General features: G+C 46.5%; 1 protein-coding gene across 1 annotated transcript in view; it reads left to right on the top strand.

The window, feature by feature from the left end:
* Nucleotides 1-21,325, top strand: part of B4GALNT4 (beta-1,4-N-acetyl-galactosaminyltransferase 4) — a 195,723-nt gene extending 174,398 nt beyond the window's left edge. Inside the window, exons 10-20 of the mRNA XM_066630931.1 lie at nt 1,490-1,633; nt 3,027-3,136; nt 4,170-4,270; nt 5,144-5,226; nt 8,329-9,613; nt 10,350-10,663; nt 11,898-12,051; nt 13,146-13,218; nt 13,317-13,470; nt 16,313-16,439; nt 19,386-21,325. Coding sequence (XP_066487028.1) covers nt 1,490-1,633; nt 3,027-3,136; nt 4,170-4,270; nt 5,144-5,226; nt 8,329-9,613; nt 10,350-10,663; nt 11,898-12,051; nt 13,146-13,218; nt 13,317-13,470; nt 16,313-16,439; nt 19,386-19,500 — 2,660 coding nt within the window. The 3' untranslated portion in view covers nt 19,501-21,325. The remainder of the gene's footprint in view (nt 1-1,489; nt 1,634-3,026; nt 3,137-4,169; nt 4,271-5,143; nt 5,227-8,328; nt 9,614-10,349; nt 10,664-11,897; nt 12,052-13,145; nt 13,219-13,316; nt 13,471-16,312; nt 16,440-19,385) is intronic.
* The last annotated feature ends 6,149 nt before the right edge of the window (nt 21,326-27,474 follow it).

Here is a 27,474-nt window from a genome sequence, read left to right as displayed (position 1 = left end):
TTGGCCAGGCTAGAACTTAATAAAGCCATCCTGCATTGAAGTTGTGAAGATGCACAGCTATGAAACCACCTGCCCTCCTGTAATTGTAGTTTACTAACAGGAGGGGTTTTGTGAGTGTTGTTTCTAAGACTTTCGTTATAGCTAAGGGCATGAAGTCTTTGGCCACTTCTGTTTCTCTTGGTCCAGCTCCATTGGGTCAGGTAGCTGTGATTCCCTCTGCTTACTAGGATGAAGTCAGAATAGCAACAGGCAACAGATGAGCAGATAGCAACAGGCAACAGCATTCTTAATTTTTTAGACTTCTGTGCTTGCCTTGCTTCAGTTATCTAGTACTGCTCTGTGCAAACAGACAGCCTCAGCTAATAAACATGACATTAGAGGCTGCCAGCGCTTAATTGATATGGCATTTCGTTCCTCCCAGACACCGATGATGTCGTTCTTGGCAGCCTTGCAGGTGGGGGGGGGGGCAAAGGGGGAGCCAGAACTGAGCATTGCCTTTCTGAGCACTTGCATCCCAAGAGAAATTATTTCTTGCTTTGTTTTCTGTTTGTGCAGAAGATCAAATGTTTTCAGAGTAACCCTAGTGGAAGATTTACAAGTTAGAGCCCAAATGAGAAACATGATGAGGGGTCTCAGTGGAAACTTATGAGCTGTGAGGCCTTCCATGCCTAGTATTGTCTGGTAAATTGTCCATGCTTTGGCTATTGTCTGGTAAAGATTATGTGGTAAGAAGAGGGATGCAATTGGTGCAGAATCCTCTTGGGGAGTAGATGGAGGAGGTCCACTCTAGAGGAGAAGCAAGTTTGGGAGGCTGGACAGAGATTTTGTGCCACTTCGGAAACTGGAGCCTATGGTTGAAGGGCCTGGATATAGAGCTACACCTTTCCATGTGGTGCCCCTGATGTGGTGACATGGCTTTCTATTTCAGTGGTATTATTACTATTGAGCCTCACCTTTGGCTCCTGCGGAAAGTCAAGTACCTAAATCCAAAACATATTCGTGGTTTAGTTTCAAAGAGTCAAATCATCCTGAAGAATGGGCAGATTGCCAGGGTCTGGGGCACACCTGCACACATGGAGTACTCCTGAGTTCTAAGACAATAGGAGAAGAACAAAGCAATAACTGAGAAGCAACAAGGAGGATCAAGTCCACATCCACGACACCACCAGGCCAGATCACAGCTGGTCAGAAGGAAATTGCTTACTAGGGAAGGAACATGGGAAGTGTGAAACAGGTTAAACATGGGAGGCTACCCCATGATCACTAGGGAAAGAGAGATGATTGACTCTGGTTTTTGGTAAACTGCTGCCATGAAGGCATTGCAAGAATTCTAGAAGTCTGCCCGAGAAGTGCTTGCTTGCTTGATGTTTCCATCCCACAGTTTTTGTGGGACTCTGTAGGAGTCCAAGGCTGCTGGTATATGAGCTTCTCCTCCTCACCAGTCTCATCGACTGTCTTCTTAACCCTCCTGTCATGTTTCTCCATCCAGATGAATCAAGCCTGAAAATGAATGAGGTGGACCATGTGCCTCAGTCCCTTGCCAGCCACACTGGCAGCTACCTCTGGGGTGCACAGAAGGAGGAGCATGGAGCAGATATGCTAAAACCTGACCCTCGGGACACTTTCTTCCTCAGTAAGTGGCAGCTTCTGGCGAGATTCTTAAAGTAATGCATGGAGGATATTTATTGTGACAAAGGTAAGGGAGTGGCAGGTGTGTGTGTGTGTGTGTGTGTGTGTGTGTGTGTGTGTGTGTGTGTGTGTGTGTGTGTGTGTGTGTGTTAAAGGTCTCTGTGATTCTACCTGTATACAGTAGGTGTATGTATGTTTCTTCTTGGAGGGATAAATGGTACCAGACTCACTAAAAACCTAAGAATTCAGTCATGATAGTCTTTTCTCCCTTCTGTAATCTTGCTGTCGTACCCATATTCTCTAAAGAACCCTGTAAATAAAGAGCAGCTTTGTAAGGCAGCAGCCTGACAGAGGTCAATGCTATAAGTTGGTTGCAGTGGAGAGTTGTGTAGCCTGCCTTGCCATGCTCTGAAGCATTGGAGAAGTTCCAGTAGCAGAGAGATGGACACATTCATGCAGGATGTGCACCTGACATCTATACGTAGGATGATCAACTGCCAAATTTTGGGGGATGAGACTGGGAGAGGCTGCCACTGCAGAATTCAGATACAGATTCAATCTTGGAAAAAGCATTTAGGGGTTTTCCTAAATCTCATAGGAAACATACAAGGCCTGCCTTACAGCAAGTCAGACCACTGGTCCCTCTAGCACAGTTTGTCATGCTACCTGGCAACAGCTCTCCAGAGCTTCAGAGAGGAATCTTTCTCTACCTGACCTGGAGATGCTTCCAGGGATTGAACCCGGGATCTTCTGCATGCAAAGCACGTCTCTACCTCTGAGCTACAGCCCCTCATTAGATGCCATCTCCATAAATGTCATGTAACATAGTAATGCACTCTTAGGAAGATGCTGGACATGTGTGCTTATTTAAACTCTGTGCTGAGGTAATTCATGTTGGGTGCCAGGAACAGCTAGAATCTGTTACCAGTATGTGTTATGCAAATTCAGAGAAATCTTGCACATTTGCTTATTTTACTTACTTTGTTCCACACATTTTACAGTTCTGTATAATTTCTTCTGATTTTGTTAGTGGTGGAAGAAGCAAGGAGCTATGCAGGGCACTGAATCTCCCTTGACAGTCAGTGGAAATCTTAGGCCTGACAAGTAGTTGACAAGGCAGTACATGTATGCTTGGACTGTACCACTTCAGACTGCAGGTTGGGGGTTTATGTGAATGAATGCACCTGCCAAAAAATCATTTTCTCGCAGAATACTAGATGTCAGGGCATAGTCCTGAATGCCTTGCATTTGCCTAGGGCACAGAAGCAAAGTAGTGACAGCCCAGGGCACATGATCACTCTCGTTGAGCTTGGCTGTGTTAATAAATCCCATTTGGTCTGGGAAAGCCCCCTGGTTTGATTCTATGGCTTCCTCTTACTGAACTGCCTTTATCTTAGCTCCCCAGATTGAACCATCCCATGTGGAGAATGTGCTGGTGCCCTGTGCTTACAGCCCCACATATGTGGTGAAGGACTTCCCTATTGCCCGCTACCAGGGCCTGCAATTTGTAAGTGTCCTCCTAGTTTTGGCTCCAGTTTCTTTGTCCCTTATCTCCACTGTGAGTTATCTTCATGTCTTTGCCATCACTTGTCATCCCTTGCCACTAAGCATCTTTACACCACTGCATTGCTCTTTTCATGTTTGCTGCACTTGGTAAACCAGATCCAAACTGCATCATTGGGTCTTTGCTGCCCATGAATAGAGTTCAGAGTGTTTTGACAAATACTGAACCAGAAAGAAGGGCATGCGTGGTCCAGAAATGAAACAAAATATAGGGATATGGAAGTGAATGTATGGGGAACCTTACTCACAACCCAGTCCACCATAATTCCCCAGGTTGTGATCCAGTGGCACCAGTATGGTGCCTGCTGCATCCTGTGTGGGAGTTTCAGCCTCTGGATGTCTCCTCAGGGTAAAGGAACATTTGTTCTTTTCTCCAGTGTAAGCCTATGCTGGCCTGCCAGGTCTACTCAGATCTGTGTCCGTAACATTGCTGACGCAAGTCTGCTTGGACCTGGGAAGGTGGAGACCAGGAAGGGGTTTAGATTTTGGCATGCCTTCCTGCCACCCAAACCACCCCCTTCCTGGTCCTGATCTGCCCTTCCTGCCCCTGTTGCCACCCCATTCCATCAACCCCTGCCTCCCTTGTTCAGGCACTGGCACTTGGAGTTGACAGTTCATTGCTTGCAGCAGTGGCCAGTAGGCACCTATAGGATTGGATCACAAGTGCCCCATAAGCATTGGAAACTCTAGTTAAGACCTCTGTGGTGTTTGTGCTTTAACAGACACAGTCAGCTGGGAACTCTCTTCTAAGAACTCACAAAGACAAATTTCAGAAGCAATATTATGTTACATGTGCAGTTCTTACCAACAGTTAATAGAGTTTATATCCATTGGCTCCATGTAAAGATGTGCCCTGGGAGCACCTGTTTCTGTGTACTATATTTCATCCCTTTCCTCTTCCTCCTCCATCCATCTTTTGTAAGGTGAAAAATACATGCCTTGCCATGCTTCTTCTCACTAGGTTGTCCTTCCCACAGGTCTACCTCTCATTTGTCTACCCCAATGATTTCACCCGGCTTACACACATGGAGACAGAGAACAAGTGCTTCTACAGAGAGTCCCCACTCTACCTGGAAAAGTAAGTGTGACATGTGAGAGTTGCAAAAGAGTTGCGATACCTAGAGCTAAAGAAAAAGCACTAGATGTCCTGTACAGAGGATGGAGAGGCTGTCATCTCCTGACAAACACTGCATACAACTAAAATGTGAAGCAGGAATGCAACAGACATGTGTACAAATACATGTATCACACAGGTATACTTGTCAGTGTTTGGATGCAACTTCATGCTGAGCATACACTTGCTGGTCAACCCAGTTTTACCTCTACATAATGTGTGAAATGGCCCTGAATTGCTTTCTATCCTCAGCACAAGATGAAGCTCCAGCAAAGGCTGGCTATACTTCACTCATTCTGCCCCATGCTAGCATGTCCCATCCCTGCCCTCCAAAGGTTATTTGCCCCTGAAACCTCTGCTACACACGATAGTTAGAAGGGCTGATGCTAGTGAAAATAATCCCTGCAGCAGAACAGTCCTACAACAGCAAAGAACTGGCTTAGTTTTGAGGAGTCCCATAGGAGCTCGGGCAGTGTCGGAGTAGATAATATTTTACTTATCTTTCTCAGCCAATCTAGTCCCCTGCTGGCATGTGGGATATAGCAGAGGCTGCACTGGCAGCCCTACATCCTGTGCAACAGGAGGGAATAGGATTGGGTCATAAATTTATTAGTATTGAAAATATCTTTAAGTATCTTTAAATACTCTTTAAGGCTCTTTTTAATTATTACAGCAGATTTACATGGCTTCCACTCTGGAAAGTGTTTCTCTCTGTAGAAAGTAGTCTTGATGCCCCAATCAATCCCCTGCTAAATTACAGACCACAGGCTGTCTACCTGCCTGCCTGCCTGCCTGCCTGCCTGTCTCTTACCTCTGAGATGTCTTTTGCTGCTCCAGGTTTGGCTTTTACAAATACATGAAGATGGATGAAGAAGAGGAGGATCCTCACCATAGAGCCTTTCTCTTCCTGAATCCCGAGAGTAAGTAATCCTTGGGCAATCCAGCTCTCTCTACCAGATTCTGATCTTTCAGTTCGTTTTGTCTGCAACTTTAGAGCCCCATGTGTGTTGCTGGTGTTATGATATGCAAGTCTGTTGTGCCATCTGCTTACTTACAGCAGTTGTATTTCCAGCCCCGGCAGGGGGTGTCTCTGGGCAGGGCTGTGCAACAGATTGTTCAGTGAAGACCAAAAAGTTGCAGGTAGCGGGAAAGAGAGAGAGAGAGAGAGATCCCATATGAACCCTCAGTACGCTCAGGGAGACCTCTGGATTAATGCTGCACTAAGTCATTTCTTGGCTTTATTCCTAGATATTCTCCCACTTCAGATGAGAGTGATACCATCCCCTGCCACTGAGCATCACCTGTGTATTCACACCTGACTGCTATTTCTGAACACAAATATATAACTAGTTCCTTGGTAATAACACTGACTTCCCCATTGGCATTGTTAATGGAAGTCACCCAGAGAATTAGTTCTCATCATACTAAGTGAAATGGACTGGACTTGCTGGATTTGAATGTGCCACTGGCTACCTCCCTGAAGAAGGACATGGGCAAAGGCGTCTGAGAGGCTTTGCATGCCTGGGCGAAGAATATCCAGTTCTTGCCACGCAGCAGTTCTTTCCTCCTTGAAAACGTTTTGATCTCTGTTTGCAAAATGCATCTTCCTTTCTGTGCCTCCACAGTAGGCTTCTGAAAGCTCACTCAGGCAAGAAGCTTCTGCAGTCCAGTAGCAAACTGTACAGGGCACATTTGTGCTGAGAGCAACCTTTCCAATCACTTTAAAATGTAATTAGAACTTTTCCCACTGTATCCATTGCTGGTAGCAGTGAGGAAAAAAATACCCCTCAGAATTTCACCACCTTTTTAACATGCAGCCTTGATCCTTCTCAATGAATTTATGTGATGTGGTTACTTAATGTGTAGGGAATGTTTTTGCTATTGACCCATCTGGCTGAAGTTTGCATAGGAGTAGGGCAGGGCTGTGTGACTCATATTTCTAGGTCTTGTCTCAAGGAAATTGAAAATCCTCATTCAAAATTAATTATGCAAACCAGTAGGGCTGCGGTTTTCAAACTCTCAAGGAGTTTGAAACCCACAGTAAGTCTTTGCGGGGGGGAGGCAGCAGGGGCAGGGAGGAGGCAGCGGCGTGATCCCCAAGATTGTGCCACTCAGGGGGGGCTGCAGGGGCTTGGGTACACTTGCCCAAGCCTCCTGCAGCCTCCCGGGGGTGCGGAGAGCCCTGTGTGACCTTCAGCAGGGCTCCCCAGGTCAGGGAAAGTGAAAGCGGAGCGATTGCACCCCGCTCCGTTAAACTGGAAGTAGAGCGCAATTCTGACGGGGCTACAGGGACTGGGGTGCACCCTCCAATCCCTGCAGCAGCCGTCCCTGGGTGCAGGGAGCCGGGCATGAGCGCTTGCGCTAGTCTCTGCAGGGCTCCCCAGGTCAGGGAAAGGGAGAGTGGAGATATCGCACTCTTCCTCCGTAAAACCAGAAGTGGAGCACAATCTCTCCACTCTCACTTTCCCTGACCTGGGGAGCCCTGCAGAGACTAGCACAGGGCTCCCTACACCCAGGGACAGCTGCTGCAGGGACTGGAGGGTGCACCCCAGTCCCTGCAGCCCCGTCAGAAGGGAAAGTGGAGCGATTGCGCTCTGCTTCCAGTTTAGTGGAGTGGGGTGCGATTGCCCCACTTTCACTTTCCCTGACCTGGGGAGCCCTGCCGAAGGTCACACAGGGCTCTCCGCACCTCCGGGAGGCTGCAGGAGGCTTGGACAAGTGTACCCAAGCCCCTGCAGCCCCCCCTGAGTGGCGCAATCCTGGGGATCGCGCCGCTGCCTCCTCCCTGCCACCTGGCTGCCCCCGCCCCTTAAGGGGAAAGGGACCAGGACCCTCAGGCTGGGGCGTCATGACACCCCAGTTTGAATACCACTGCAGTAGGGTATATGCACAATTTCATACTTTGCATTAAGTTATTTTGTGAGTATATTTAATCTTCATCCCATAGAACGCTTTGGTTCAGGCAAATTAGAGGTAGGAAAAGTGTTATGGCTCAGCAAAGCTCAGTAGAATTGGTTTAAGTATGGGATCATGCCCGGGGGTCCTGCAGAATGGGCAAGTAACCTTGAAGGAGCATAGAGAATCTTCACCCTCTAAGCACTAGGGTCATTCACAGACACTCTGTGTTCACTTTCACATATATTTGCACAGGCACAAAGCCTCAGAATTTTTTTTTAAAAGCTAAGTTCTTTGAATCCAGATTCTACACCAAATTCTATATGAATACAATTACAGAAGAGTTCGCCTTTTTACAATTTTGCATGTTTTTGTACAATTGCAAACAAATCCTTGGTGTACTACCAAGCACTTTGACTTACTATCACTATCATGACAGTTGCTGATCCCAGTAAATGGTAGGTTGCAGAAGCTATACCTACCAGCGCTCTACAGCAGCTGTTCTCAAACTATTCCCTAAGTAAGTCTTTGCAGGGGAGGGGCAAGGATAGCGATATGATGCCTTGGATCATGTCACTAAGGGGCAGGCGCTTTTACTCACATAGGGCTGTAGCAGGCTCCAGGAGGGGCGGGGAGCCCCAGACAGGCCTCCGCAGGGCTCCCTGAGACTTAGAGTGTTGAGAAAAAGCGAGTGCAAACCAACTCCTGGTTGCATTCGCAAACCGGAAGTGGTTTGCACTTGCTTTTTTCTCAACATTCTAAGCCTCGGGGAGCCTTGCAGAGGGCTGCACAGGCCTCCCTACACCTTCTGAAGACTGCTGCAATCCTAAGTGAGTAAAAGCACTCCCACTCACTCTCCTTTGCGACACAATCCTGGGACTTGTGTCTCTGCCTCTCCCCTTTCCCCACCCCTTAAAGAACCTTTATGTGAAGGGTCACAACCCACCAGTTTGAGTACCACTGCTCTGCACTCACCCTAAATACTTTCCTCCCCAGTTCTCTCTCTCCCTCTCTCTCACCTCCTGCTTACTCAAAGACTCCCTTCTTTGCCTTGTCATCCTGCAGATGCTTCAGACATACACACAAGCCTTGAGATCTTGTCTGCTCTGTTGATTATTATATTTTAGATTTTCTTGAAGAGGAGGAGGAAGGAGCTGACAGTCCTGAGCCCACTGACCCAGTTCCTGATGCCAAGGACAAGAGACCCAGTGCGTTGGATCCACATGTGTTCCCTGAGATGAAGAAGAAAGAGAGACTCTTAACCACAAAGGATTATGGGGATGACATGGACTACTACACCTTCCGCCGAAAGCAAAAGAGGTTTACTGAAGAGGGAGCCCCAGCAGGGCAGCTGGTCCCCACTGGCACAAAGAGTGGGCCTAGCCTGAGTCCCATGACTCCATCCAAGGGCTTCCAGGCCTATGGCAATGCAGCATCTCCTGGAGAACAGGTGGTTGTCCATGGCCGGTCCCTCAGTTGGGCACAGAACAAGGAGGGTGAGGAGAATGGGAAGAAGGAGGATGAGCTGGGGCTGCTGTCACTGTCAAAGCGGAGCAGTTCTCTCAGCCTCCAGTCCCACCTCTCTGTGCCCTTCTTTGCTGGAAAGGCCAAGCAACAGAGCCCTAAGGAGGCGAAGATGTCCAAGAAGGAGAACAAGAAACCCACAGAGAAAGTGTATGTGACTCGCCTGCAGCCTAGCAAGAAAAAGGCCCCGCCCCCAAGGGACGCTTTTCCTGGAGTCTTCATCTACCCCAAGCCACCAAGGAAGATGCACTTAAACTCTAGAACCCCTCAACGACGTCCTGCTGTTCCCTCCAACAAACTCCTCCCTCCCCCAGGCCGTAGGACACCTTGGCTCACTGGCAACATCTCCAGGGAAACGGATTCTTCTAAAAGGAAAATGCAGCGGACTAGCAGGAAATGGGACCAGTTGTATGATCGAGAGGCCCCCAAGGCCAAGAGTAAGCAGAGGATGCGGCCCAGTGCCTTGACCTTGCCTGCAGAAGGCCTGTTCAGCAAAGAAGCCTTTGAGAGCACCACCCCAACAAGGATCACCCCGGATTACAATTCGTCGGAGGCGGTGCTGTCTGAAGGTGTGCAAGTGACATCCTTCTTGCGGATGTCAGAAATGACAGAGTCACAACAAGAGGAGGTTGAGGGGCCTGAGAAGGCCCAGGAAGAGGAGGCACTGTCTGACTATAGCTATGAGAACTCAGAGCTGCAGCAGAACTGGCTAGAGGACTCCATCAACTGGCAAAGGACGTTCAGCGTCAGCCCCGTGGATTTTGAGCTGCTGCGCTCAGACTGGAATGACCTGCGGTGCAATGTCTCGGGAAACCTGCAGCTGAGTGAGAGTGAGGTGGTGGATGTGGTGGCCCAGTATATGGAGAAACTCAATGAGAAGAATGGCGGGTAGGGATGGCAAAAGGGAATGTTATTTGCACAGCTTGGCAGGGGTAGGAAGGAGACCCTCAGGAGTTTGCCTACATTAAGATTTTACCTTTGGTAAAGTGCTGTGTTCTCTTTCAGTAGCTGTGCGCCTTCCTCTAGCTAGCGGCAATTCAGCAGATAGAAGCAAATTTAACATTGCAGCTTATCACTAGTATTTGAACACAATCTCCATCCTGGGGTCGTTGCCACAACATGGTTATGTGTGTCAAGATAAATCAGCTTACTTGCATCAGCTACTTATAATGCCTCTTGCAAGGCAATGGTCAGGCTCCAGCCTCAGAACACCAAATTTCTGACTTTGTAGTAGATACTCCCTTCAATTTGCTTGAAATGAATAGCAGACCAAGACCTTTGTTCCTTCTCCTCCTGATGTGGTGAGGGTCACAAAGGCCTGCTAGTTTGAAGAAATGCCCATACAATCCCACTGTGTCAATGCTGAAGTCAGGCAGTTTTGTGAGCCCTACCTCCATAGCCCACCTGAACTACTGGGGATTAGGCCTGTCCAATCAGGATCAGCTCCACACAAGAGAGTTATTGTCCCCATAGCTGTCAGCTGTTGGAGAGCATCCTGTGTGCATTAGAGCCTCTCCCAGGTTACTCCTGCAGTTACTGCACAAGGAGGAAGGTTTCCCAAATGAGATGGAGAGGATTTGTTCTGGTCTAAGACTATGTCAGCTTTATATTCTCCCATCCACAGCATCTACACCCTCTTGAGGATCATCAATGTGGAGAAACGGCGAGACACAGCCCGGGGCAATCGTTACCTTGTGGAACTGGAGCTGATGGACAGAGGTCAGAGGACAGTTCGGCTCTCTGAATACATCTATGTCCTGCTTCACCAGGGCAAGTCAGAGGACAGCACTGAAGTCAACCCGGAAGGGCCTGCAACTATGTCCACTGAATCTCAGCCACCACCTAGTGCCTGGAGCCTGCTCTATGGAAAGCCCATCCTGTGCCGGCCACTGCGGCTCAGCTGGAGGCATGAGGTTATGGTCCATTTTGTGGTGCCAGGTGAGAGGCTGTCTTCTGTCTCCTAAGAAGGAACAGCTGCTTTGAGGTGCCCTGGTGGTCAGGTAGCGAGTGCCTTGTCTCACTGGGTCCAAGGGCATAAGAAGAAAGGGGCCCAACCAAGGCTGGAAACAGGCAGGAGGAGGTTTTAGAGAGCTGCAAGTGGCTTAAGTGTCTTCACTTGTCTCACTATCAGCCCTGCTCAAAACAGGTTGTCAAAATAATACAAAAATCTGCAAAACCTGTTTCATAGAGGAAAAACAAGTGCACCTACCACAAGGAATGAGTCTTCTTTCCTACTGTCTTTATCTCTGAAACAACTAGGGGCTGAATCCTATCCAGTTTTCCAGTGCCAGTGCATCGGTACCAGTGGGGCATGCACTGCATCCTGCGGTGGGGAGGCAGTCACAGAGGCCTCCTCAAGCTATAGGAACATTTGTTCTTTTAACTCGAGGCTGCATTACAGTTGCACCAGTGCTGGAAAGTTGGATAGGATTGGGTGCTAAGATCTGTTTTCAGAAAGGCTTTGATTGAGACCTTAACCCAATTCATACATTATCCGGGTGGAGAGGGTGCTGCTTCCCATGCTGCATATAGTACTAGCATATAAGATGGGAAATAGCCATATCTGTGCCCAGGTTTGGTGCAGAAAGTACTAGTGGAAACTTCTCATATGATCAATCCTTCCATGAGACTTTCTGAGTTATCTGAGCAGCATGGAATGCAGTCTCAGGAAAGTCAGGCTCTTGCCATGACCTCTGCTGATAAATTTTTTTCAATTTCAAGGGCATGAGGTGGTCTGCTCTGCTCACCAAAAAAGAAATCCTCATATTCTGCACCCTAAAAAGAGTCAGATTCTGTGACCTGAATTAATTATGAAAATGACCATCTGTGCGCATATAGAAATCATATTCTGTGGTTAGAATGTGGAAGTTCAAAATATACACTGATCAATAGGTGATAAGGAAACTACATTGGTACTTATCTCTCTATTTGACACTTTGCACTGTATAATTCTCTCCTTCTGCATTATTCTTCTGAATATGAATTGCTGCATGTTGAATACCTCTGCAGTCTTGGTTATGCATGACACACACATAGCGTATTACTTTCTTGCCACTGCTCATACATCGCCATGCAGATAATATGAGCATTTTGTCATGGAAATGCTCCCCTGAGCATGGTGTACCAAGTGGTAGTGCATGAAATGCCAAAGGTCCATGCCCATGTCTTGCAGTGAAGAACCAAGCACGCTGGGTACAGCAGTTCATCTCAGACATGGCCAACTTATACTTGAACACCAAGGATGCCAACTTCAATGTGATCCTGGTGGACTTTGATAGTGACGACATGGATGTGGAGAAAGCACTTCAGGAGGCTCATCTGCCCAGGTAACCCAAGCAATGGTGAAAGTTCTTGGGCACTCTTCTTGTGCCATCACAAACCCCAACAGTCTGCTTTTCAAGTCTGACTACTAATTATAGCCAACACAATCCTTGGCATCAAACGGTGTGCATTGGCCACTTAGGAAATTACTAAAACCTTTTAAATAAATCTGGTGCTTGGCATGTGTGTGCCTGAAAGGAAGAACCAAGGATAGAATGGTCCTTGATGCAGTCACATGAAGCATATGAAACTCACGCATTAAGGGTGCAATCCTAACCCCTTATGTCAGTGCATTCCAGCACTGGCATAGCGGTGCCAATGGGACGTGTGTTGCATCCTGCAGTTTGGTATCACTCACGGAGGCCTCCTCAAAGTAAGGGAATGTTTGTTCCCTTACCTCAGAGCTGCATTGCCCTTATATCAGTGCTGGAAAGCACTGACATAAGGGGTTAGGATTGAGCCCTAAATGTGTGGGGGGGGGGGGGAAGAGAGAGAAAGCATATTTCACTGCAGCCACTTCTCCGCTCTTATCTGTGTTGTGGTGACCTCATTGTTATATGTGTTGTCCTCAAATACCCACTTAATAATCTGTGACAGTATTCTGAGGACTGTAGGTTTTCATTGATATAGGAATCCACTTAAAGTTTTGCAACCAGATCCTGTGCATGTTGATGTGAAAGTAAATGCGGCCAATGAACTGCCTATGCACAGAAACGGAACCCTCATCAGGGACAATAATGAGATTTTTGTACCATGCTAAAATGTTTACATTTAATTAAATAGTTCACTTGGTTCAGTTAAAAGGCAGTCAATCAATCAAACTGAACATTCTTTAATGGTTGAACAGCCCTACCTCTTACTTGTCTGGAGCCTGCCTTGTCACTGACCTATAGTCATTAGCTTCCTTCAGCTGTTTACTTACATCTGTTTCTACCTCCTGAATCTTTGGAAGCTTCTGATCATTTCAGCCAAGTTACAGCCATGCAGAGGTTGATGTTTTGCCAGCCCCTCCAGCCCCTGATCATCTCTGTCCTCTTCATCTGCCATCTCTGCACCCTTCATTCCTGCCAGTTGTTACTGGTGTGCATCCTCTTCACAGGTACCAATACTTGAAGCGCACAGGAAACTTTGAACGCTCAGCAGGTCTGCAGGCTGGAGTAGACTCCATAGAGGTGAGCATCAAGGGGAAAGGGGCAACGTTTCCCAGGGCTTTATGGCATCTGGTTTGTCACACAGTCATGGCCTATCTGTGCCATCTTTGCTCCCTCAGGACAGCAGCAGCATTGTTTTCCTGTGTGACTTGCACATCCACTTCCCCCTGAACATCCTAGACAGTATCCGAAAGCATTGTGTGGAGGGAAAGCTGGCCTATGCACCCATCGTCATGAGGCTGGGCTGTGGGAGCTCACCACAAGAACCCAATGGTAAGGCATGTCTGCAACTCCACTCTGCCCCTCCCCCCATCCTCAGCTAAGCATAATGAAGGAAGAAGTGGGGGGAGGGCTTTTTCCACTCAGCACTGTTCAAGCCTTCATCCAAAGATTCCATCCAAACCCTGACAGCAAAGCAGCTGGCTCAGCTTGAGCAGGTTCTTTGCCATAGTCTTGTCTCATCTCTCTGCAGCCATCTGCAATTGGCTTTGTAAAGGAAGCCCATTTGCAGATACGGAGGACAGAAGAAGGCATTAATGGATTGACACACAATGCAGCATGGTACTCCACCACTGACTCACGTAAAGGTGGGCACTAGAGCGGGGAGCTCCAGAGGTCAGACTGGTGGACCCTCAGATATGGGCCATTAATCAGTTCCTGTCCTTGGAGGGCACCCAAATCCAAGGCAAGGAATAACCACTTGTGAGAATTCTCGCATTTGTACACAACATATGTGACAGGGCCCCCAACATCACAACTGCCCCAGACCCCATAAACTCTCTGGTTGGCCCTGCTGTCAGAAAGATACTGACATCCCTATAGTCAAAGAGAGAAAGGCTGAAACGTTTGCCTGAAGGCAGAACCCAGGAGTCTCCGCTGAAACTTTCCTTCTGGGAGACTCAACTTTGCAGTTCTTATCTAATGACTTTGACAGGAAACCCTCAACAATAATATGGCCAAGAGAAGCGACTGAGTGGAAAAGGAAAAAGATTCAGCAGGTGTATGAATGTTTTACTAGAAAGTGGTTGTTCGGTGGGAAGGAGTCAGCGCTGAGGTTATTGTTCTTAATGTATGTATTCACATTCTAATTTATTCTTCAGGATACCTGAGCTTTATGCAGTTAGGATTGCCTGTCTTCTGCTTATACTTGTCACCTTAAATCTGTTTTATATTTTTGGCCACTGTGTTGAAAATCGGAGGCGAAATTGTGCTGAGGTGAGAGCATTGGAAATGGGCAGCAGGGTGAAAGCTACTGCCTTCTTCCAGTGCTCTGCCTTCCTGAGATAACATGGAACAGATGCAGATTGAGGACTGATCTGCATATGTAGCAAAATCAGGTGGCAGCCTGCTGAGGTCCTAAAATGGATCAGGCCACTTCAGACTGCAGGTGGAACATCACAATTTTTTTTTTCTTGTACTCTATGTTAAGAAAACCATAGAAATAGAAAACCAGCACAGTGGGCAAAGGGCCGGGCTAGAATCTTTCTCCTGGATGTGCTAATCTTTTTATGGGGGAGGGGGGATTTGAAGGGTGTATTCCTCATCTGCAGCCAAAGTGGTACTGCCATTCTCATTCTGATGCATGAGTAGATTCAGCCCAAAAGTGACTGGCAGGGAAGGGGAATTTTTCTGATACCAATTCTCTCCTCATCCACACACTCTGCTCCATCATGGGGCAGGAGTTACTGTGGATCTTCCAGATCTCTTCACAGGCAAGCAGGCACACTGAGGAAGCCTTCACAATTGCAGAGTTCCCTGTTAAAAGTGACAGGATCACCCTGTTTTCTTTTTTCCCCCTAGTTCTGTTGTGGCAGGGCCATCTGAGCAACATTTTAATACTTCAGGTTCTCCCCAAACATGCTCCTTTCAGCTCCTCTGGCATTGCCTGCATGGTTTAAAGACTATTGTTGTAACCTTAAGGGCAACAAACTAGCACTTAAAAAAAAATTAAAGGTGGGATTTTCAAGATCACTAAATTTTAGCAAATTTCACATGTGTAAGCTATATCCACAGTGCACAGAGGGGCTGGCTTTAAACGCCTAGCTGGGCTCCAGGCCAATTCCAGCCCTTCTGGCTGCTAGCCTCAAGGGGTGGCTATCTCCTAATCTTGCTTTGTGAGCTTCTCAGAGGTACCTGGCTGGCCCCTGGCCACTGTTGGAGATAAGGGTGCTGGGTTATATGGAGTTTTGATCTGAAGCAGCCTAGGAAGTTCTTCAGTTCTTATGGAGTTTTGTTTTCCTGATTTTAGAAATGGGCTATGTCAGATGCAGGGGAGGGCACCAGACTGCAGGTCTCTTGTTATGTGGTGTGCTCCCTGGGGCATTTGGGGGGCCACTGTGAGATACAGGGAGCTGGACTAGATGGGCCTATAGTCTGATCCAGCGGGGCTGTTCTTATGTTTTTTCTTTTTCTTAAGCTACTATTATTATCTTCTTATTGACAGAGCCCTTGCTTTGTAGAGGTATTTAATCTTTAAAAGATAGAGGCCATCATCTTCACTGTAGAAATAGCTCCAAGGAGGACATGTATACAGCAGTGTCTTCCACTTGGCTTCCAGTAGCTTTGCTGTCTCCTGAGCCTTTACATTTTGACCAGGAATTGGTACACATGCACACAAGAGTAGAACATGTCCCAGATCCACCAAATCCATCATCCTGTCAACAAAAGTAGCCACCTTGCCTGTTGCAAAGAAAGACCTAAGAGGCCCACTGCTGAATTTTTATGAATGAGAATAAATACAAATGCACTTGCAACGTTGAACCTATTAGTGTGCCCAAGAGTGAGTGAAGAGACTGGCAATGTGGCTGAACTCTGCAGGCTCAGTAATGAAGAAGGGGCACTGAGTCATTCATAGTTACCAGGAGACAAGGCTGGGGAGTGGGTTCAATTCTGTGTAGAATTCTGTGGAAGTTAAAAGTTGCATATCTTCACCTCCTAAAATTGGTCCACCAAACGTTAACTCTGAATATGTGGTGTATCTGCATCAGATAATACTATTTGCTGCCAGTAGAGGACACAGTGGCTTCTGTGAATAACATGAACTGCATGGACCTTGCAGCTGAGCACTGCACTCCCCTCAAGATCTAGGAGTCATTCTTGGTTCATCTTTCTTCAGGCTACTGGGAAGTGAATGGCTTTGGCCTCTTTGGAATCTACAAGTCGGACTTTGATCGTATCGGGGGGATGAACACAGAAGAGTTCCGGGACCGCTGGGGTGGGGAGGACTGGGAGCTGTTAGACAGGTGAGGATGCACTGTGTGAAAAGCCTTCCCTGCTGTGGTAATGTAGGAATTGTGCTTGATGAAGGTCAAGGGCAATTTGCTAATCTAGGTAGATAGCTTGGAATGTTTTGGAGAGAAGTCAGTTGTCTTGAGTCCTGACTATATTTTTGCTCTTGCACCATGTTGTTGTTTATTTGAGAAATGTGTACCCTGACTAATTAATTAAGAACTTTCAATAATTCAAGAGCTTTCAATAATTCAAGAGTTTCCAATAATAATTAAAAGAAATCAAAATTCAGCAGCAGTTTAAACATAGTAATCTTTACAAATATAAATGGGACAAGCAGCAGTTAAAGCAGTAATAATGAATAAAACCTTGGACAACAAGAGGTGTCAGCTACAGGTATCCCCCATGTCCACGAGGGATAGATTCCTGCTGCTACCACGGATACGCAAAATCACAGATTGCAGCAAATCCTACTCAGATTTTCCCCATCCCACTCCTACCTCACGTCAAACACTTGACTCCTCTTTCCATAGCATTCTCACTGTTGCCTCCTTTAGTATTCCTCTAGCAGCTATGAGTCTAGGTTCTCAGTGTCTGCTTCCTTTTTCCAAAGTGTTCCAAAGCAAAAGGAAGAAAAAGCTTTCTTTTGCAAAGCATTTGCAAATGAAGAGAGGTGAGTCATGAGCAGGATGGGGTTTTATGAACCATTGCTAAATGAAACCACAGATATGGGATCCACGAATACGGGTGGACACCTGTAATCAGTTAGGAGCCTGGGCAAATAAAAAGGTTCTGGCATCTAAACTCCATCAAACCAGGTAGGTACTCTTGGGAACAGCATTCCAAAAGAAGGCACCACCACAGAGAAGATCCGCTCCTTGGTTACCACCTTATAGGGCTGGAGCAACAAAATGGCTAAGAGGCGGAGCCACAATTGATGACTATCCCCATTCAGTCTTGCCTCTGCCGTGAACTCACTAGGCAGCCTTAGAGAGGGTGCTCCCTCTCAGCCTCAGCTGCCCAGCTGCAATATAGGGATAATTGTAAACAGAGTTGTAATACCTGCAGCAAGATAGTGCATGCAAGCACTTTGCATAGTCAGCAAGCACTGTGCAGATGATGATGATGAAAAGTGCCTAGAGCCCTCCTGCTGGTTTCAGCATATAAGGCACTGCTCAGGGACTGCACAGCTGCAGAGTCACTGAAAGGAGGGAGTTGAGGCCAAATCAGCATTACACCATCCAAATCCAGTCCAAGGGCTCCTGATTCTATGTGCTACATTCAGATTCAGCCTGTTTCCAGGACTAGATGATTCTGCAGCAACCCTAATCTAGCCAGATATTTTTTAGAAGTGGTGAACAGCAACAGGGTTAACACATTCTCTCCCCAACAGCAGTGGCCTGCCATTTTGTAAAATTTGATGCTGTGTGTATTCTTCTGCTGTGCTGTAGTACACAGTTAGATACATTTTTTAAATCAAGAAAGTCAACTGCAGCACTGTTCTCTTCTTCACCTCCTCCCTCCCCGCTATTTTGTCGCCATCTATTATAGGATGTTGTACAATTGACTTTAAAAAGGCCTGAGGCTTTCATGCAAAGGCTGAAATGCCCTAAAGCTGTCAGTCTGCTTGGAAGTTTTCTTTTCAACAGGCTTGCACCATTTTTCATTTACATATTCTGTTGTACAAAGCACTAGAAAGCTGTATTCATCCCATGATTTTATCCTCTGCTTAATATAGAGGAAGCCAGTTTTCCCACACTGTGCAGCAGGAGTCCTGCAAGGTTTCTCTGACTGTGACTTACACTGGGAAGGATGCAATTTACACATAATTTCTTTTAATTGTTGTCTGTTTAGTCCTGCCATGACCACAGTCTTGCATGGTGGCTTCCCAAACAAAAGAGTCAAAATCTGCTGCTCCTTTGCTGCTGCAGCTCAAAAATTACCGCCAGCAGCACGCACTGCATGTCATTGACAGCTGTTCTATGGCAGCGGAACAGTGCCACAGTAAATCACATTATAGGATTGGGCTATAGGGCTGCAGTCTTTTCCATATTTTCCACAGTTACCTGGGAGTAACCCCCATTGACTATAAAGGGATTTATTTCTGAGATATGCTTAGGATGTCATGCCTAGGATTGAGCTCTAAATTGCTCAGTAATGCTCTGTCCCCAGTATTACAGAATCCACTGGGAATCCTTGCATCTTGAATATCTTTGCTGCAGTCTTAGAACTCATAATCTTAGGGGAATTGTCATCATACAGCAACAGGTGGCTTTGCCCCCTGCCAATGAGTTTAGGTCTGCTGTGCATAGGAAGAACACACATGCTCCAAAAGCACTTCAGGGGCTGATTTTTGGGAGAAAACAGTGTGCGGGATGAAAAAGTACATTCCTGCATGCTCTGGTTCTGGCTGGGTTTACAGCCCCATATAGCTGTGTTTTTTAAAGTTGCAAAAATACATTGTTGAGGAACTTTGTTCCTCTTACTGGGTTGTTCAGCTGTGAAAGTAAGTATTCACAGCATTTGGTGCACTGAGGCTGGTCTTCAGCCAAGAGGCTGGCCTTCATTGAAGGGATCTAGGCAGTCCCGAAAGCATTTTTCACACACGACACACTGCAATCATTATATGGTAGGAATGCAGAGCCTATATGGGCTAGATAGTACATTTGATTTGCCTTCCATGTTCTATCCAACATTAGCAAGATTCAGACATGGCACAAATAAGATGAGCCTCAAACAAGAGGCTCAACCCCTGTTGTAATTATGGAAATGGACTAAGTTCATGGCAAACATTTAGTTGAAGAACTTTGCCATTTTACTGTGTTTTTTCCCCTGCATGTTATATGCTGCCTTGAGCACAGTTTATTTGAAGGGAAAGGCTGGATATAAACCATTTAAATAAATAAATGACCTCCCTCCCCCTCTCCTTTTGTTTGCCTTCCTTTTTTCCTTTGTTCCAGGGTGCTACAGAGCGGACTGGAGGTGGAACGTTTGCGACTCAGGAACTTTTACCATTACTATCATTCCAAGCGTGGCATGTGGAATTCACGCAGCAAGAAGACACCCAAAGACTAAACACCAGCCCTGCCACCAGCTGAACCCCACTTCTGGCTCTCCTCTGGAAGCCAAGAGCAGCCGCCTTGGCTTTGCTCCCATGATTCAGCACAGTTTCCACTTTGCTGCAGGTCTGCTCCTGGACACAGCATTGCTCAGAGGCCTGCGCCAGGCTCTCAGAGTCGAAGGATTTCTATGGAACTATTTAAAACAAACCATGTTTTCTTTGGGATTTTTGTGACTTTTCTTAAGGGATCTAATTTCTTAGTCAGAAATTGCATTTATTAACTCAGTAGTGTTGAAAGGTCAAGATTCCTGCTAAAGGGAGAATGGGATAAACCCTCCAGTGTTACAGCCAGCTAGGTACACACTTGGACAGATACACAAAAGTTCATAAAACTGGCAGGGAAAGGTCACAGTGGTCTGGCTCAGTTGTGTCATAGTGTATGAACCCTGACCTTTAGTTCCTGAAGTGAGACAAGAAAGTAGGACAACCACGGTTTGCTCATGAGGTGCCTGGCCTTAGCACAAGTTCATGTCAAGGGGAGTACAGGGGAAATCAGTGTCTTGAGAGGTTTTGAGAAGAAGGGAAAGACTTGTGTCAAAGGGTCAAAAACCAGAGTTGGATTTATGGTTCATGCTAACTCTGTTTCTTTTTTCCTTTCAAGTCTTACAGCTGTATCTCACCTCAGGTAGAGAGGCAGAGATGGTTCTAAGCCCACTATGACCTTCTTACCTTACCTGTGGTTCTTGTGGTTGGTGGAAGATTGGAAATAAATGTTTCTTATTCTGTGTTGTTGGAGGTGGAGATGAAGTACATATGTCCCCTGGAAGCGAGTTTCACAAGGAAGAGGAAATGGTCATGAAAGGACCCTTCATAGGCCACACTCTTCTCAGAGTCACCATGGATGCAATAATTTTGCTGAGAGAATATGAAGTGCAAGAGTTTCACATATCCTTCCCATCTTTGTCTTGTCCAAAATAGAACTTGCACACCTCCCCTGCCAAAAAGATGCATAAATGCAAGGACAGCTTGTAGATCTTCTGGGTTGGAAAGACACATAAGTTCTGTTTCAGACAAGACAGGACCTGCAAAGGGATAGGAAGCACAAAGGGACTCCACTTCTTGTTCCCTTTTCCACATTGTCTTATCTGAAGCAACCTGCTTTTGAATCAGCTGTACCCTCCTCACCTGTTTTTGTGAGGGTTTTAAAAACAATGGCACAAGATATTTGAAATGGCCACATTTGACCATCTAAGAAATGGCCACAGAGAGAAAGAGTGGATGGGTTTCAGCATAACCATTGGCAGAGGAGAAATAGGAAGTAAGAACAACTGTGGAGACCCTTGAATTCTGAATTGCTAAGTGAATCAAAGCTAGTGTTCTAGGCCCACTTGTCACTGGTCACCCAGCCAAGGTAAAGGGAGAAACGTAGTCATGCTGTGAGCACCCTCATCCCCCCTTCAACAAAGGGCACAATCCTAACCAGGTCTACTCAGTTGTAAGTCCTATTTTGTTCAATGGGGTTTACTCTCAGGGTAGTGTGGTTAGGATTGCAGCCAAACGCTCTTACATATTTGATGAGAGAAAATGCCTGGGGCCTTTGGGGCAGGAGGCTGAATAGGAAGGCTCTCCAGTTTTCTCAGATTCTTTGCTGTTTTTGGTGCCATCACCTTCCTCTGCCTTCCTTCCCACAGCTCCCCAATGTGGAAAGTTGGTGAGGTTTCATTAGCCTCAGGCTTCATCTCTGCTTACTGTGGTTAGAGTATGAAAAAGAAACAATGCAGGAATCAGAGGAGGGGAGGACAAAACAATATTTCCAAGCTAATTTCTGTGAAATTATGAGGTAGAAAGCTGTTTTCAGAAAGTTATGTCTGTTTTTTTTAATTGATATTGTTATTAAAAAATAAAGTAAATGTCTTGGTTCTGATTTTCCTATGTTTCAATTTTGCTGCTTGACAAATGCATCTCTGGTCATAGAAGTGGCAGTAAGGACAGTTTCCCCTCCTGCAAATACCCTCATTCAGTAATATTCATTTCACGTTCATAACAAGGTTCTTTCCATACATGCCCCCCCCCCTTTTACCCTTGCAGCAACTCAGGCCCAGTTCTCCATTGATAATTGCAGGACCTTGACATGTACTATCCGGGAGCTTTGAAAGGAAGCAGGGAGTTCACTTCCCAGTCACTGAAGCTGCAGCTGGTTTCTGTTGCCTTCTCTTTTGTGCCCTGCAGCCTGTTGTCCCTGCTATACGGAAAACAAAACATGTGTGCCTGGCAATTTGTTGCAATAGCTGGTCATCACCAATACAAACCAAGAAGAAAAGAGGGGAAAATGCCACCCCCCAGAATGCACACAAATGCAAAAATATAGGGAATGCAGAAACACAAGTCGCAAAGTTGTTAGAAATAAAATATAACAAAACTGATGTCCACTGAAAAAAACAGTGGCCACTGTGCAAAGCAGACAGCATTAAACAGGGGCAAAACACAGCACTCTATTTGTGTGCAAACAGAGTACCTGTAGGGAGAAAATGACTTGCTGCATAAAAATAGACATTAGCTCAATAGACAATAGCTCAATACCAACCCCTGCTTCCAGATTCTAGTAACTTCAGCATTGCCATAGCCTGACACACAGGTTTCCTCTGTCACAGCTAGGTGTGGTCACACTGTGATTCCAATATGCTTCCAAGACTATTTAGAGCTGAATGGAAGACAAAACGAAGGGTAGAGCCACTGAGGAAACTAGATACGGCCAAGGAGGATCTCAGAAGGGACAAGGAAACAGTTTATGAGGAAGTGCTGTGGCCCAATGCATTTTGAGTAATAACCTTTCTTCAGAGGGCAACTCCATTTATTTGATTCTGTCACAAGATTGCTTTCTGCAGAGGCCATGTCATGGTTGCTACCAGAAGGAGACTTTTTCAGGTGACAGGAGCACTGACCAAGAGGTGGTACGGACATTACTTCAGCTAACTTAGGTAACTTAGGCAGATGATTGTCCTGGCAAATGGCTTACTTGCGTAACAAACAGAAGAACAAACCTACACAAGATAGCAGCTCCTCTTCCACGAACAGTAGTGCTGCACTTAATGCTTACCTTACACTTTTATATTGGGAAGCAAGCACCACACTAAAGAGGTGTTGACTTTTCTGCAATATTCCTTTCCAGTTAAAAATTTTGGACAGACAACACAAAGAACGCTCTTCCCTTCAAACTGGTTTCATGGAGCACTTTATCAATGAGTCCATCTCTCAGTGCTTATGGGCACCAGCCAAGTATCTGCAGTAATTCCACTTTCTCTATTGATCTGAGTCTTTTTTTTCCCCTTCCTACAATTTACCTTCAGACTCCATCACATATGCTGTCAAGATGCTCAGTTTCCTGAAACAAAGCTCTGACAGCTAGCTTCACCTCCTTTCTCACTCTGGGCAGTTCTTATTTGGCCTGGTGCAGCTTTAGGCAAACCAGAGGAAACTGAGCGCTCTCCACATGCGCTGCCTCCGACGCATCCTCAGCATCACCTGGCAGGACAAATTTCCAAACAACACAATCCTGGAACGTGCTGGAATCCCTAGCATGTATTCACTGCTGAAACAGAGACGCCTGCGTTGGCTCGGTCATGTCGTGAGAATGGATGATGGCCGGATCCCAAAGGATCTCCTCTATGGAGAACTCGTGCAAGGAAAGCGCCCTACAGGTAGACCACAGCTGCGATACAAGGACATCTGCAAGAGGGATCTGAAGGCCTTAGGGATGGACCTCAACAAGTGGGAAACCCTGGCCTCTGAGCGGCCCGCTTGGAGGCAGGCTGTGCAGCATGGCCTTTCCCAGTTTGAAGAGACACTTGGCCAACAGTCTGAGGCAAAGAAGGAAGGCCCATAGCCAGGGAGACAGACCAGGGACAGACTGCACTTGCTCCTGGTGTGGAAGGGATTGTCACTCCCGGATTGGCCTTTTCAGCCACACTAGACGCTGTACCAGAACCACCTTTCAGAGCGTGATACCATAGTCTTTCAAGACTGAAGGTTGCCAATACAAAGTCGTCAAGCCTTCCTTGGGACCACTAGATTTGAGTCTCAGGTCCTACAACTTCAACAGAAGTGAATTTCCACTTTCATATACACTTCAGTCACCTGAGATGTCACTCTCAAGCATGCATGGACTACTCTTGACCAGATGCTTTCTCAAAAGAGAAACAGTTTGGGACATGGAGTGACAGTGGAGGAGCACTGGTCACATACAGCATTGTTTGAATATATCTTCAGTATGTATGTAACTCGGCAAAAACTATAGAGAGAACATCTGCAGGCTCACTATATGCTAAATACTGAGCACATTTTTTCCTTGTGAGGGAAGGAAAAACCTTGAATTTGTTGAGACAAAATCAAAAGGAACAAATCCCTGCAGTACTTCCATTCCCACCTTTCAAGTCCACTAACTGAAGACAGTCGTAGCATGGAAGGTGGGCTATTTCTTATAAAAAGCCCATTTGGCTTCTCACTGGCAATGCATATTCTTAAAGTAAAAAATACTTGGTGAGTTGGCAAGTTACATGCAACTTAAACAGTGCTCTCTTCTCCCATCGCACATATAGCTTGTAGGAACTGCCTGACCCCCTCAGGTTACTGCAGTGGGTGTCATGGAAACTAACATCCCGGAATAAGGCTGAGATGCTTGAGAGCTTACTTTGTCAGTACATTTTCCTGTTACTGAAAACAGTGTGAACCTAAGAGGCTGCTAATGCAGCTAACAATTTGTGTCATAAGAGCCACCAAGTAACACCTTTATCTTTTTTAAAAAATTGTGAATGTGCATGGAAACCACAAATCTTATGACTACAAAATCCATTGTGCAATGCAACTGTACAAGCAAAACATCCAATGCCTGTAATTGAAGTGAGAAACTGCCAAAGTAGGGAGTATGGTGGCACCAACCAGACATGCCAAAATCAGAAAAGCAAATAGATTTTCTGTGGAATTTGATTGTTCTGGGCAGTGAAAACTGAATTTGCCCTGTAGTACATTAATGATTCATCTACTTGGAAATTCCTTCTGCTCATATTTTGGCACATTAATAAAAAACCTAGAGGATGGGCAAAGTGACCTGTCACCTAGGCCCAGCCCTGATCCCAGCAACGTGAGCCTCCTGGGGAGTAAGGAACTCCTCAGGAGTAGGGCAGTGGAGCAAGTATGGCCTGGATCTGGCCCCCAGGCAGGATGTCTCCCAGGGAGTAGGGCCTAAGATCTCGCAAGATCTCAGGCCAGTCACATGGCTGGAAAGGGTGGGGCTGGCTGGGCCAGCTGCTGGCTTCATGAGCCCAGGAGGCCTAGGGGTAGGTCACTCTGCCTTGGGCTCCTGAAAGCAGCCCCTGACCCATCTCACTGCCTTTAGCCAACCCTGAAGGGGTTGGAGAAGCCTCAACTAGGGGGTGCACTGCTGCCAGCTCCAGGAGGGGAGGATTCCTGGCATTCTTGGAGGGTGCAGGAGCCTCGTGAAGCCATTGGACTTGCTGGCCTCCTGGGCTGGGGAGCCCCTCCCCCCAGCTGGGCTAAGAGGCTGTATCAGCACCAGGCCAACCATTGAGGTCCGCTAACCATGGGGCAGAATGCATGCAACTTTGGGGCAAGGCATCACCCCTCTGTTACGACATTGCCATTGTACTACCTAAAGACTGTAAGCAGGGGGAGTCCTTGTGATGTAACAAGGCCCACTCATGAATGTAAAATCCTAGACCACATTAAACCACCTATTGCAGCCTTTCTTCAGGGACTTGATGTCTTCTTCCTCGGTGCAGTAAGTTTGAGAGGGCCCTTGACACATGGGAGGAAGCCCTGCCTCTTGGGGAGAAGGGTGGGCACTGGCCATGGATATGACATGACCCAAGGCGTAAGTTACAATATAGAATAGGAGAACTGTCTGACAATGTCACCTCTTGGGTATTTGCACAAAATAGTCCATGTTAACCTCACACCATTGCGTTGGAGAGATGATGGACCAGAGCATGTTCTGTACTGGAGTCTCACAGAGATCCCTGGGAAGTCTCACCATAAAACAATATTAATGTTGAGAGTAGCTAATTCAGATGGGATTTAAAGAGTGTTCAAACATGAACAGTCCGCAAAGTCAAAGCATTCCTTTGTCATGGTGGTCTCCTGCCTCAAAGAACTAACAGCCCAATCCTAACCCCCCTGGGGCTTTTGCATACAGTGATGCCATAAGGGCTACTGCTGCATCAAGTGGCCTTGCAGAGGCCAAAAAGCCTGACATAGAGGATAGGATCTGTGGAGGAGGCCTCGGTTAGTCCCTCCTTTGCTTCACCCTTCCCTGCCCAAGACAACTCCCCCACCCCAAAAAGTCACATCATTGTCTGGTGGTGCTATTTACCCCCAGCTGGCATCCTCCCAGTTTTGGGCCCAGTGCCAGCACTCCCTACTCCCTTTGTGCCATAAACATGCTTTATGGCACATTTACAACACCTAGCATTGGTGCTGGACTCCAGCCCTGGCACTACTGGCCCATAGAATTGGACCCCAAGAATTGAAATGCAGCCTAGCACACCCACTCATGTACTCCTTTTCCATAAACAATCCTGCATGTCTTTCAAGAACTGATCATAGTTTTGTGATGATGTCTCCATAGTTTGCGTGTTTGCTCTTCCTGTTCCAAATCAAAGACCTCCATGGCAGAGCAGATGCTTGTTGCTGGCAGCTAGGTGTATGACATCTCTTCTGGACCATCTCAGTCTCTTGTCCTCCTTTACAGAACTTTCCAGCAGTATCACACAGCAAACACTGAATGATGCTTACACTAATATCTACCCTCAACTGCTTTGCCACTTTGGCAGCTCTCCAGTATATTCAGAGAAATCAGTCCACAGGGAAGGAGAAGACCGCTGACGAAGCTACAAGATACTGTGAGTGTGTATATGTGTGTGTATGTCATGTGAGTCTGTGTGTGTGGGAGGGGGGAGGGAGGAAGGAAATAACATGGCGCAGCATAGGATGTATGCAAAAAATATTCCAGTGATGAATGGCATGTCAGACAATTGTTCAGGGTTGTGGTTTGTTTTTGTTTTTTTTAAAGTTGGGGTCTAAATAAAGATTTGTTACTTCTCTGCCTCTGAGGGAGCCAGAGAGAAGAGGCAAAGGCAAATGGTATTTTTCTCCTACATACTTCCAGGCACAGGCCCTGACTTGACAAAATTAATCAGAGCGTCTCCCTGGGGCCACGAGCACCACCCAGGCAACCACACCCAGCCTATTTCTTGCACACAGTCAGCAGTTTCACCATCAAGAGTGCCACACGCATGCACAACATCTGGCATCCCTGTAAAACATCCAGTGATAGCACTGACTCAGAGCCAGTCCATAACAATGGGAGAGGCTCCCTAGTTCATCTGTAAGGAGGATGGCAATTTCTCAGATGGGAAGATCCCCGTCCTCTGTCTAGAGAGGCATTCTCATCAGATAATTTTTTTATTTTGTGTCAATATCCTTTCATTCCCTCCTCATCCTTCCTAAATATAGTCCCCAGACAAGAGGCTGACTGAAGTACCTGCTTTGAGTGGTAGGCTGGGAGAGGTGAGAAACAGGCTTCAGCTGGGCCTCTACCTTTCTCTCAGTGAAGCACACAAGGTGGCTTTACATTGACACTAACAATACAGTCAAACAAAGCTCAGCCCCAGAATACCCATTAATTGACAGGAAAGCCAGAACTAGTCCTGATTACACACTACTGTTTCTAGGCTGTTATTGGTATAGTATTTAAAATGTATTTTATTCTTTTAATGGGTAGTTTTTAATTGATTTTATATTGTTCGCCACCTTGGAGACAGGTCATAAATGAAGAAAACAAAAGAGTATAGATAAGGTATACTAAAACTAAAGAATTTACCTCTTGGGCAGCCCAATCAAGTGCAACAGTCCCGATGCTAATCCAGCCATACGAGCATGGCACACACTGCATCCTGCAGGGGAGTTTTGCACTG

The sequence above is a fragment of the Tiliqua scincoides genome, chromosome 1 (assembly GCF_035046505.1).
Source record: "Tiliqua scincoides isolate rTilSci1 chromosome 1, rTilSci1.hap2, whole genome shotgun sequence".
NCBI lineage: Eukaryota > Metazoa > Chordata > Lepidosauria > Squamata > Scincidae > Tiliqua > Tiliqua scincoides.
Note: the sequence above shows the minus strand (reverse complement) of the source record. Positions and strands in the feature narration are given on the sequence as shown.